The sequence below is a fragment of the Mobula birostris genome, chromosome 1 (genome assembly GCF_030028105.1).
Source record: "Mobula birostris isolate sMobBir1 chromosome 1, sMobBir1.hap1, whole genome shotgun sequence".
Taxonomy (NCBI): Eukaryota; Metazoa; Chordata; class Chondrichthyes; order Myliobatiformes; family Myliobatidae; genus Mobula; species Mobula birostris.
The window spans coordinates 234489439-234503315 of record NC_092370.1 but is presented as its reverse complement, the minus strand read 5'-3'; the positions used below and the strand labels follow the sequence as shown (position 1 = coordinate 234503315).

At 44.6% G+C, this 13877-nt stretch overlaps 1 protein-coding gene across 3 annotated transcripts in view; it reads left to right on the top strand.

Moving 5' to 3' along the window:
* The first annotated feature begins 11559 nt into the window (after positions 1-11559).
* The window catches only part of abcd4 (ATP-binding cassette, sub-family D (ALD), member 4), a 53686-nt gene continuing 51368 nt past the window's right edge, over positions 11560-13877 (top strand). For 2 of the 3 annotated variants that reach the window (XM_072273766.1, XM_072273757.1), the window contains exon 1: positions 11560-11678. In XM_072273766.1, the coding sequence (XP_072129867.1) occupies positions 11629-11678 (50 nt within the window). In that variant the 5' untranslated portion in view covers positions 11560-11628. Of the gene's footprint in view, positions 11694-13877 lie in introns of all 3 variants that reach the window. The other variant, XM_072273775.1, reaches the window with a different exon arrangement.

Sequence of the window (13877 nt, the reverse complement as noted above, 5' to 3'; positions counted from 1 at the left end):
CTTAATTCTACCCATAAGGATTCTATCTCTTCTGATCCTATGTCCCTTCTTTCTATTGATTTGATATCGTTACTTACCGTCAGGGCCACGCCACCCCCTTTACCTACCTTCCTATCCTTCCTGTACACTGTGTATCCTGGGATATTCAGTTCCCATTCACATCCATCATTTAGCCATGACTCGGTGATGGGCACAATGTCATATCTTTTAACCTGCAGCTGTGCAGCAAGGTCATCCACTTTATTTCTAATGCTGCGTGCATTTCAGTACATTTAGATCAGTATCTGTTGCCGATTTTGTTATATTTCTATTTTGCGGCAAATTATCCTGTATATTCACCGGCCTGTCCTTCTTACCATCTTTGCCGCACAGTATTTTTGACTTATTTCTATTTTCCTCTTCCCCGACCCTAACACCTTGGTTTCCTTCCCCTTGCCAACTTAGTTTAAACCCTCCCTAACAGCTATATTAAACAATCCCACCAGGATATTAGTACCTTTTGGGTTCAGGTGTAATCCATCTTTTTTGTATAAGTCATACCTTCCCCAAAATAGATCCCAATGATTCAAGAATTTGAAGCCCTGCCCCCTGCACCAGTTACTTAGCCACACATTCATCTGCTTAATTCTGCTATTCTTACCATCATTAGCGTGCAGCTCAGGCAGCAATCCTGATATTGTTACTCTGGAGGTCCGGCTTTTCAATTTTCTTCCTAGCTCCCAGTAATCTTTCTTCAGGACCTCCTCTCTTTTTCTGTCTCTGTCATTGGTACCAACGTGTACCAAGACTTCCGGCTGCTCTCCCTCTCTCTTCAGAATACTCTGGACTCGATCTGAGACATTCTGTACCTGGGCACCAGGGAGGCAACACACCATCCGGGTATCCTTGTCCGGCTCGCAGAACCTCTTGTTCGTCCCCCTTACAATGGAATCCTCTATAACTACCGCATTTCTTCTTGCTCTCTTGATTTCAGCTCTGGACAGAATGCCAGAGTCTCGTTCACTGTGGTCTTCCTCTGTCAGGTCTGCCTCTTCAACAGTATCCAAAACGATGTATCGATTTCTGAGGGGGACTGTCACAGGGGTGCTATCCACTACCTCTCTATAGGTAGTATCTATCACCTCCTCACTTTCCCTAATTAGCCGAAGGTCATCAATTTCCATCTCAAGCTCCTTAACACGGTCCTTCAGGAGCCTCATCTCAGTGCACCTGGTGCAGATGTAATCCTTGGGGAGGCTGGGAGTCTCCCAGGGTCCCCACATCTGTCACTCCAAGCACAACACTAATCCTAGATGCATACCTCTAATGCTACTGTTTGTACTACCAAAAAACTGTAACTTACTCCATTACTATGAGACTCAACGGTCACAGGAAGCCTCTTCCCGTCTCCGCCGAAACCCGTTGAGCCAAAGCCCTTTCACTCTGCACCCTCTCACCCCGCAGTCCGCTCCAACGCTGCCCGCTGGATATGGCGATTTTCTTTTTAAACTGTTCGCACTCAACTGGCTGATGTTTCGCGCCTGCACAGTCTGGCCTCTCTCCTACTCCAAGAAATAAAATTTGCCACAGTTCTTCTGCAGACTTTGTCTGTCTTGCTTGTTTCTGTCGCTCCAGGTAACCAAATTTCAAAGTTCAAAGTACATTTATTATCAAAGTTTGTATTGGGGTGTATGGGGTGTCAGGGAGGGGTAGCACCTCTGGTGGAGGAACATGTCGCGTCCTTTTCAAGGCGGTTAGTCCACCTTTGGTCCCCACCTGGCACTCAGCTCTCACCTGTGGCTCCCTGTAGCTGTTTGCATGCGACAGCGGCCACACCCCGGGCAACGGTTTCGACAAGCCGGCTAAACCAGGTGAGGGTAGCCGACGGGTCCAGATAGGGAGTTGCCTATTCCAGCATGTGAAGACAGGCTCTGGTGGATTGAGCAGACGAGACCAATGGAAGGTCCAACGGTCAAGAAGGCGGTTTCTGCAAGCATTGTGGAGTGTGTAGAGCAGGACAAGACTCAGAAGACGTCCTGGTCATCCACTGCACCTAGTTCCATCTCCAGTCATCTTAACTCTTGTCTTGCCACTGGATTCAGATGGGAATTGGGAAGAGAGAGTGAGGCTGATGCTACGCAACTCTCCCTCACTTAAATCCAAATCACGCACTAGTCTCGACACCATCATAATGAATCGACGACAATGGATGAACACATGTATTCTATACATGAGATCCTTCTTACAGGCAGCCACAAAAAACAGAACCGCAATAGAACTCATTAAAAGAAGAACGTCAAACACCCAATGTGCAGAGAGAAAAAAAAACAAATCATGCAAACAATAAAAGTAAGCAAATAGTATTCAGAACTGAAATTCACTAAAGTGAGTCCACAGTCATCGCTGCAGGCGTTCCAAGTGCCCGTTAGTTGCAGACCACAGGCTTAGTTCTGTGCAGACAGAAATAGACTGTTTAAAACAGAAATTTATTGTTTGGTTTGTGACCAGCACGTTGTCACTATACTTCACCAACGCCATCTTAATGCCAGGCAGCCTCAATAATGTTGAGATCAGGGCTCTGCGGAGGCCATACCATATGAAACCATATAAAAAAATCTAACGTGCCTAAGGCAGTACTGTACATCATGAAATTTGTTGTTTTGCAGCAATAGTACAGTGCAAAGAAATAAAATTACTATAAATTACAAAATAAATAAATAGAGCAAATAAAAAGTTCAAAGTTCAAAGTAAAATTTATTGTCAGAGTACATACATATCACCACATACAACCCCGAGATTCTTTTTCTCCAAGTATATTTAGCAAATCTATAAAACAGTAACTGTAAACAGGATCAATGGACAGCTAACTGTGCAAATGTAGATATAAGTAAATAGCGCAATAGGTAACGAGCATTAAAAAAAAACAAGATAAATCGTCCTTAAATTGAGATTCTTAGATCAAGCAGCATCTGTGGAAAAGAGTACAGTCGACGTTTCAGGCCGAGACACTTCCTGCAGATGCTGGAGGAACTCAGCAGACCAGGCAGCATCCATGGAAGAGTACAGTCCACATCTCAGCCCGAATCTGAATCAGAATCAGGTTTAGTATCACCGCCATATGTTGTGAAACTTGTTGTTTTGCAGCAGCAGTACATTACAATTCACGATAATAAAAATTGTAATTTATGGTAAGAAGTACATATATATATTTTATAAGTTAAACTAAGTAAGTAGTATAAGAACAGGAAAAAAAAACAAAAAGTAGTGACAATAGGTCAACAGCAGACGCAATCTCAATGGCTCTCCGCACGGCGTTAGACCACCTAGACAACACAAACACCTACGTCAGGATGCTGTTCATCGACTATAGCTCAGCATTTAATGCCATCATTCCCACAATCCTGACTGAGAAGTTGCATAACCTGGGCCTCTGTACCTCCCTCTGCAATTGGATCCTCAGCTTTCTAACCAGAAGACCACAATCTATGCGGACTGGTGATAACATATCCTCCTCACTGACTATCAACACTGGCGCACCTCAGGGGTATGTGCTTAGCCCACTGCTCTACTCTCTATATACACATGACTGTGTGGCTAGGCATAGCTCAAATACCATCTATAAATTTGTTGTTGATACAACCAATGTTGGTAGAATCTCAGGTGGTGGCGAGAGGGCATACAGGAGTGAGATATGCCAACTAGTGGAGTGGTGCTGCAGCAACAATCTGACACTCAACGTCAGTAAGACGAAAGAGCTGATTGTGGACTTCAGGAAGGGTAAGACGAAGGAACACATACCAATCCTCATAGAGGGATCAGAAGTGGAGAGAGTGAGCAGTTTCAAGTTCCTCAGTGTCAAGATCTCTGAGGATCTAACCTGGTCCCAATATATCGATGTAGTCATAAGGAAGGCAAGACAGTGACTATACTTTATTAGGAGTTTGAAGAGATTTGGCATGTCAACAAATACACTTATAGATTTCTATAGTTGCACTGTGAACAGCATTCTGACAGGCTGCATCTCTGTCTGGTATGGAGGGGCTACTGCACAGGACTGAAAGAAGCTGAGGAAGGTTATAAATCTAGTCAGCTCCATCTTGGGCACTAGCCTACTAAGTATCTAGGACATCTTCAGGGAGCAGTGTCTCAGAAAGGCAGCATCCATTATTAAGGACCTCCAGCACCCAGGGCATGCCCTTTTCTCACTGTTACCATCAGGTAAGAGGTACAGAAGTCTGAAGGCACACACTCAGCGATTCAGGAACAGCTTCTTCCCCTCTGTCATCCAATTCCTAAATGGACTTTGAATCTTTGAACACTACCTCATTTTTTAACATACAGTATTTCTGATTTTGCACATTTAAAAAAATCTATTCAATATACGTAATTGATTTACTTGTTTATTTATTATTATGTTTTATTTTATGTATTATTATTTTTTCTCTCTCTGCTAGATTATGTATTGCATTGTACTGCTGCTACTAAGTTAACGAATTTCACATCACAGGCCTGTGATAATAAACCTGATTCTGATTCGGATTCTGAAGAAGTGTTCATGGGTTCAACATCCATTCAGAAATCGGATGGCAGTGGGGAAAAAGCTGTATTTGAATCATTGACCGTGTGCCTTAAGGCTGCTGTACCTCCTCCCTGCCGATAGTAGCGAGAAGAGGGCAAGTCCTGGGTGACGGGAGTCCTTGATGATGGATAGATGCCACCTTTTTGAGGCATTGCTCCTTGAAGTTGTTCTGGATGCTGTGGAGGTTAGTGCCCATCATGTGGCATTCACAAGAAAAACATAAACTTAACATCATTATACGCAACTTCAACAAGAAAAAAAAATTAGAAAAATTAGAAAACAAATGTCCATTATAGTGCAAGGTGGTCAAAGTGCTCATGGTGTCGTTAAACAGAGTTTGTGGTGCCTGTTACAGATATTCCATGCCTCAAAATCATACAGGAGGGCTGGGGTCGGTGCTGTCTGGTAGACCTCATCTTCATGTTGAGATCAAGCCTCAAACCAACATTAATTTCTACCTAAACGCTTTAAAATCCACACATAGCAGAGCAGTTAGCATAGTCAATGTACAGCACCAGCAATCACTAAACTGGTTCCAATTCCTGCCACTGCATGTAAGGAGTTTGTACCTTCTCCCTGTGACTTCATGGGTTTCCTCCAGGTGCTCTGGTTTCCTCCCACAGTTGGCTATGGGTTAGGATTAGTAAGTTGTGGGCATGCTATGTTGGCCCTAGAACCATGATGACAATTGCAGGCTGCCCCCAGCATAACCCTTCATATTTTGATTTGACGCAAATGACCATTTCATTGTATGTTTTGTATTTCGATGTACATGTTACTACCCCTCAACCATCAGGCTCTTGAACAAAAGGTGATAACTACACACTTGAGGACTCTTTCATCTTGCTATTTCATTCTTGTTGTTTATCACTGCTTATTTATATCTGCATTTGCACAGTTTTTTTGGTCCACAGTTTACAGTTCTGTTCTATAGATTAGCTAAGTATGCTCACAGAAAAAGAATCTCGGGGTTGTATGTGGTGACATATATATACTCTGAGAATAAGTTTTACTTTGAACTTTGAAAATGTGATAAATAAATCTATTCTTCTATCATTAATCTTGTAATTTTATTGTGTGCCACAAGATGGCAAACATCATTTCTATGGACTCGAGATCTCAACTCTCCTCATGTCCACATTATTTTGAAGTTAAGCTGATAGTTATTGGCAGTAAAGCTCCAAATGTGTTTTATTTCTTGGAGCAATATAGCCGTCGTGCAGACTTTCTAGAAAACATGAATAAGTCACTGAAAATTGTATTTTTAATTCAAGATGTGGATATATTGGCTTGGCATGGCAAATGTTCGGCACGTGACCACAAGAAACAGCGGAGAGTTGTGGACACAGCTCAGCACATCACGGAAATCAGCCTCCCCTCCACGGACTCTGTCTACACTTCTCGCTGCCTGTTAAGGCAGCCAGAATAATCAAAGACCCCAACCACACTGGACAGTCTCTCTTCTCTGCTCTTCCATCGGGCAGAAGATACGTGTACCAGCAGGCTCAAGGGCAACTTCTATCCTGCTGTTATCAGACTCTTGAACAGACATCTTGAACAATAAGATGGACTCTTGGACTAGTACCAATAGCTGCAGAAACCAGTATTATTGCCCATCAAATGCTGGAGGAACTCAGCAGGCCAGGCAGCATCTACGGAAAAAAAGTACAGTCAATGTTTTGGGCCGAGACCCTTTGGCAGGACTGGAGAAAAAAAGATGAAGAGTAGGTTTAAAAGGTGGGGGAGGGGAGAGGGAAACAGAAGGTGATAGGTGAAGCCCGGAGGGGGAGGGATGAAGTAAATAGCTGGAAGTTGATTGGTGAAGGAAATACAGGGCCGGAGAAGGGGCAGTTCGATAGGTGAGGTCAGAAGGCCATGGAAGAAAGTAAAGGGGGGGGGAGGAGCACCAGAGGGAGGCGATGGGCAGGCAAGGAGATAAGGTGAGAGAAGGAAAAGGGGATGGGGACTGCTAGAGGAAAGAGCGGGGGTGGCCAATTCTGGAGGCCACTCAAACGGAATATAAGGAGTTGTTCCTCCAACCTAAGTGTGGCCTCATCACGACAGTAGAGGAGGCCATGGATTGACATATCGGAATGGGAATGGAAAGTGGAATTGAAATGGATGGCCACTGGGAGATCCCGCCTCTTCTGGCAGATGGAGTGTGGGTGCTCAGTGAAACGTTCACAGGCCGGGCAACATCTACAGAAAAACATACAGTCAACGTTTTGAGCCGAGACCCCTTCGGCAGGACTGGGGAAATAAAAATGAGGAGTAGATTTAAAATGTGGAAGAGAGAACAGAGAAATACCAGATGAAAGGCGAAACCGGGAGGGGGAAGGATGAAGCAAATAGCTGGGGAGTTGAATGGTGAGAGAGGTACTGGGCTGGTGAAGAAGTTCGTCCAGCGTTTTGTGTGTGTTTCTTGGATTTTCAGAATTTGCAGATTCTCTCTTGTTTGTGATTTATTGACTATCTTTAATTTCCTATGGGAATCGTGGTAATGGTATGAAGAAAAAAGGCTTCATAAACTCTTGTTATACAAAATGCAGCATAGTCTGCAGCTAGTGCAGCCTCTGCCTAAAGATGACAAAGACTTTAATGCATTTTCTGAACAACAGTGTGGACTATTATCTAAATGGGGAGAGGGTTCTAACATCAGAAGCGCAAAGGGTCTTGGGAGTCCTCGTACAAAACTTACAGAAGGTTAATATACAGATTGAGTTTGTGGTAACGAAGGCAAATGCAATGTTGGCATTCACTTCAAGGGAAATAGAATATAAAAGTAAGAAGATAATGCTGAGGATTTATAAGACAATCGTCAGGCTGCACTTGGAATATTGTCAACAATTTTGGACCCCAGATCTCAGAAAGGATGTGTTGCCATTAGAGAGAGTCCAGAGGAGGTTCATGAGGATGATTCCGGGAATGAATGGGTTAACACATGAGGCGTGTTTGGCAGCTTTGGGCCTGTACTCACTGGAATTTAGAAGAATGCAGCGGGGATCTCATTGAAACCTACTGAATGCTGAAAGGACTAGATAGGGTGGATGTGGAGAGGATGTTTCAGATGGTCGGGGTGTCTAGAGCAAGAGGGCACAGCCTCAGAATTGAGGGGCCACCTTTTAGAACAGAGTTAAGGAGGAATTTTTTTTAGCCAGAGCGTAGTGAATCTGTGGAACGCTCTGGCACAGACTGTGGTGGAGGCCAAGTCCAGGAGTATATTTAAGACGAAAGTTGATTGTTTCCTGATTGGTCAAGGCATCAAAGGATATGGCGAGAAGGCAGGTGTATGGAGTTGAGTAGGATCCAGGACAGGGACATAGAAACATAGAAAATAGGTGCAGGAGTAGGCCATTCAGCCCTTCAAGCCCGCACCGCCATTCAGTATGATCATGGCTGATCATCCAACTTAGAACCCTGTACCTGCCTTCTCTCCGTACTCCCTGATCCCTTTAGCCACAAGGGCCCTATCTAACTCCCTCTTAAATATAGCCAATAAACCGGCCTCAACTGTTTCCTGCAGCAGAGAATTCCACAGATTCACCACTCTCTGTGTGAAGAAGTTTTTCCTCATCTCGGTCCTAAAAGGCTTCCCCTTTATCCTCAAACTGTGACCCCTCGTTCTGGACTTCCCCGACATCGGGAACAATCTTCCTACATCTAGCCCGTCCAATCCCTTTAGAATTTTATACATTTCAATAAGATCCCCCCTAAATCTTCTAAATTCCGGAGAGTATAAGCCTAGTCGATCCAGTCTTTCATCATATGAAAGTCCTGCCATCCCAGGAATCAATCTGGTGAACCTTCTTGGTACCCCCTCTATGGCAAGAATGTCTTTCATCAGATTAGGGGACCAAAACAGCACACAATACTCCAGGTATGGTCTCACCAAGGCCTTGTACAACTGCAGTAGTACCTCCCTGCTCCTGTACTCGAATATTCTTGCTATGAATGCCAGCATACCATTCGCCTTTTTCACCGTCTGCTGTACCTGCATGCCCACTTTCAATGACTGGTGTACAATGATACCCAGGTCTCATTGGACCTCCCCTTTTCCTAATCGGCCACCATTCAGATAATAATCTGTTTTCCTGTTCTTGCCATCAAAGTGGATAACCTCACATTTATCCACACTAAATTGCATCTGCCATGAATTTGCCCACTCACCTAACCTATCCAAGTCACCCTGCATCCTCTTAGCATCCTCCTCACAGCTAACGCTGCCGCCCAGCTTCGTGTCATCCGCAAATTTGGAGATGCTGCATTTAATTCCCTCATCCAAGTCATTAATATATATTGTAAACAACTGGGGTCCCAGCACTGAGCCTTGCGGTACCCCACTAGTCACTGCCTGCCATTCTGAAAAGGTCCCGTTTATTCCCACTCTTTGCTTCCTGTCTGCCAACCAATTCTCTATCAGATCAATACCATACCCCCAATACCGTGTGCTTTAAGTTTGCACACTAATCTCCTGTGTGGGACCTTGTCAAAAGCCTTTTGAAAATCCAAATATACCACATCCACTGGTTCTCCCCTATCCACTCTGCTAGTTACATCCTCAAAAAATTCTATGAGATTCGTCAGACATGATTTTCCTTTCCCAAATCCATGCTGACTTTGTCCGAAGATTTCACCGCTTTCCAAATGTGCTGTTATCACATCTTTGATAACTGACTCTAGCATTTTCCCCACCACCGACGTCAGGCTTACTGGTCTATAATTCCCCGGTTTCTCTCTCCCTCCTTTTTTAAAAAGCGGGGTTACATTAGCCACCCTCCAATCCTCAGGAACTAATCCAGGATCTAAAGGGTTTTGAAAAATTATCACTAATGCATCCACTATTTCTTGGGCTACTTCCTTAAGCACTTCTCATCTGGCCCTGGGGATTTATCTACCTTTAATCCCTTCAATTTACCTAACACCACTTCCCTACTAACATGTATTTCCCTCAGTTCCTCCATCTCACTAGACCTTCGGTCCCCTACTATTTCCGGAAGATTATTTTTGTAGGATCGTTATGTAGGATTATTTATACAGGATCAGCCATGATGGAATAGCGGAACAGACTCATTGGGCTGAATGGCCTAATTCTGCTCCTATGGCCTTATGGACCCAGGTCCATCCTGACTATAGGCACTGTCTGTGTGGAGTAAGCATGTTCTGATTATGACTATTGATTTCTATGGGTACTTGGGTTTCCTCCTCCATCCCAAAGGCATGCTGGTCATCAGGTTAAATTTTCACCAAGTTCAAGAGCCAGAGCAGACACATGGGAGCACCACTACAAGCAGGTGCCCCCCCCCCCCCCTTTAAATGACAGAATCCCGACTTGTAACTATATCAATGATCCGTCATCATCCCTTGGTCTAAATCTCTAAACTCCCCACCAAATTTCAACAGGACTGCAGTGATAAAGAAGCTGGGTAATTAGGAAAAAAGTTTTGGCCTTAGCAATGACATCCTTATCCCAAAATATTAATACAAATATTACATAAAACATAGAATAGCAGGCTCTTTGGCCCACGATATCTGCACCAAACATGATGCCATATTAAATTAAATCTCTTCTACCTGTATATCATCTATTTCCCTCCAGAAACTAAATATTCATGGGTCTGTCGAACAGCCTCTTAAATGCCACTATCTGCTTCCATCACCACCCCTGGCAGTTCATTTCAGGCACTTACCCATCTCCATGTAAAATCTTGCTCCATGCCTGTTCTTTAAATTTCCCCCCTTTCACCAAAAGCGTATGTCCTTTAGAATCTTTAGAAAAAGATCCTGACTGTTCTCCTTATCTCTGCCTCTCCTAATTTTATAATCAGGTCTCCTCTTAGCCTCCAACACTCCAGAAAATATTCTATATATAATATCTTAAGTGATCTCACATCCCTTGAAACTAGAGGCAAATGTTCAGGTGTCGAAAATCAGCCTTTGGAATCTGGCTAGCAAGTTCTCTGAATTACGCAGGGCTTTGACCTGAAACATTGACAATCGCTTTCCTCCCTTTGAAAGGGAGAATAAAACTACACCTGTGCAAATCCCTGCAGCATTTGGTGACCCTGTGATCTCTACCTCAGAGGCTAATGTCAGAACATCTTTCAAAAGGGTGAACTGTCTGAAGGCATCAGGTCCTGATGGTGTACCTGGTAGGGTACTGAAAACCTGTGCCAACCAACCGGTGGGAGTGTTCAAGGACATCTTCAGTCATTCACTGCTGCAGTCAGAGGTTCCTACCTGCTTCGAAAGGGTGACAATGAACCCATGTACACTACCTCACTGTTTTTTGCACTAATTTAATTTAATTTTTAAATATACTCTAAATTCCTTATTGTCCTGATGTCTTCTGGTCCCCTGCAAATGGGTGGAGTGGGGAATAGAGACCAATGATTTCCAGAGGATGAACCAAAGTAGAAGAAAGGTTTTTGACCGGTGAGCTGTGAGATTATGAGATTTTCACCATATTCATAACCAACGTTCCCTCTAACTTGTTTTACAGCTGTGCTGACCAATCAATGAAAAGGAATTTTTTACACAGCCTGAAAACTGCAGGGCACTTTAATAAAACATTATATAAAAGACAATTCCAGCTGTGTGACAACAAAGGCTATGTGCATGGGAGCATTTCAGTTATTGCACGGCAGCACACCGGCGCAGTTTAGGTGAAGCAAAAGGGATACAGTGCCCAAGTCAGTGTGTTCTGACATACAGATTCAAAGGAGATTGAAGTACAATTTTTGTAATGGGAGCAGAATATAGAGTGGACAATAAGCTATCTACTTGGAGCATGGAACCATTGCCAAAGCTCCTGACTCGAACCAGGACCGAGGGCTATCTGGGTGTTACGTCACCGCGCGGCACATTTGCCAGTACTCTGCGTGTGGCTTCAGCACGACGCCGATTTGCCAGTACTCTGCGTATTACGTCAACACGTTGAGTGTTTCTCCGTTGCCCGCCATCTGCGTGATGCGCCTGCGCGGTGCTGTGGCTTCACGTGACAGTGGGTTCGGTCCCGGAGTCCGGACTCGGTTTCCGTGGGCGTGACTGACAGGTCGCTAGTCCTGAGGGCGATGTCAGGCTCCGAGCGGCTGGGCAGGAGAGGGCAGCAGGAATGCACCAGGTAAAGTGGGAGATTGTGAGTATTAAATGCTGCAGTCAGCATGCAAGCAGAGCATTAACACTTTACTATTTTACATCGCCATTGACCCCTGACTGTCCGGCAGATTCCAGGGGTCAATGGGGTCAATAGCTTCATTCATCTGGGACTCCAGACAAGCGTGCTGTTCAACTGTAGGAGACACCGGAAACTTGCGCTCTCTGGTATTCACGGAGATTCCGGATAGATTCTGGCATGGTTCATTTGCCCATTCAACAAGCACCTTTGAACTCACGAGGCTTCTCCGTGAGCCACAGAGTATTTCAGAACGGCACGTGAAAATACAGCACCCCAGGTGAAAAAAAATTGCCCCTCAGGTTTCTATTAAATCTTTTCCCACTCACTCTAAACTCACAGCATGGCCCCGAATTTTTGGTTCCCCACTGTTAGGGGAAAAGTCAGTGGATGTATTCACCCCATCTATGCCCCTCTTGATGTTATGGACCTCTATAGGATCAGCCTCCTACTCGCCAAGCAATAAAACCCAGTCTTTCCTGTACCCCAGCACCACTGAACTCACTTGAAGCATCTCCTGGAGTCGCAGAGTAAAACAGCAGGGAACCAGGCCCTTCTGCCCTTCTCATCCTTGCTGACCAAGATGCCCATCTAAGCTAGTCCCATGAACCTGTGATTGGCCCATATCCCCTGAAACATTTCCTAAGCACAAACCTGCCCAGTCACTTCTGACATCTTTTGCCATAGTCACACTACCCTCTGGGTGAAAAGGTTTCCCCTCAGGTCTCTATTAAATCTTTTCCCACTTGCCTAAACCTACAGTACGCTCCCTAGTGTTCGGTTCCCTAATCTTAAGGAAAAAGACTATGTATATGTTCACTCTATATGCCCCCCATGATTTTATAGACCTCGACAGGATCTGCCTCCTACCGTCCAAGAAATAAAGCCCAGTCTTACCCTATAATCCAGTCCTGGCAGCATCCTAGTGAATCTCATTAGCACTCGACCCATCAGCTGTCTCACAGTTGCAGTGGCCAGCGTTCGATCCTGACCTCTGGTGCTGTCAGTGTAAAGTTTGTACAGTTTTCCTGTAACAATATGGATTTTCCTTAGTGCTCCCATTCCACATCCCATAGACGTTGTGGTCAGTCAATTGGCTACTCCGGATAAGTGGTAAAAGGATCAAAGGGGAGTTGATGAGCAGGTGAGAGGAAATAAATGATAAAGTTACAGAGAAATAAGAGGAGTGTGATTGCAATGTGTAAATCTTACTTATTAGTAGTAAAAATAATATGTCTCCAAAGACCCTTGCAACAATTACATGGTGGGGAGCGTTCTAACTGGATGCATCACTGTCTGGTATGGGGGTAGACTGGGTGGAACTGCACAGAATTGAAATAAGCTGCAGAAAATTGTCAACTCAGCCAACTCCATCATGGGCACTAGACTCCCCAGCATCCAGGACATCTTCAAGGAGCAATGCCTCAAAAAGGCAGCATCCATCATTAAGGACCCCCATCAGCCAAGCCATGCCTTCTTCTCAGTGCTACCATCAGGGGGGAGGTACAGGAGCCTGAAGACACGTTCAGTGATTCAGGAGCAGCTTCTTCCCTCTGCATCAGATTTCTAAATGGACAATAAAACCATGAAACACTACCCCCCCTCCACACACACACACAAATCTGCAGATGCTGGAATTTCAAGCAACACACATCAAAGTTGCTGGTGAACGCAGCAGGCCGGGCAGCGTCTCTAGGAAGAGGTACAGTCGACGTTTCGGGCTGAGACCCTTTGTCAGGGCTAACTGAAATAGTCATAGTCATACTTTATTGATCCCGGGGGAAACTGGTTTTCGTTACAGTTGCACCATAAATAATTAAATAGTAATAAAACCATAAATAATTAAATAGTAATATGTAATTTATGCCAGTAAATTATGAAGTAAGTCCAGGACCAGCCTATTGGCTCAGGGTGTCTGACCCTCCAAGGGAGGAGTTGTAAAGTTTGATGGCCACAGGCAGGAATGACTTCCTATGACGCTCTGTGCTGCATCTCGGTGGAATGAGTCTCTGGTTGAATGTACCCCTGTGCCCAACCAGTACCAATCAACTGTCCAGCTCTTGGCTCCATCCCTCCCCCTCCTATCTTCTTCTATCATTTTGGATCTCCCCCTCCCCCTCCCCCTCCCACTGTCAAATCTCTTACTAG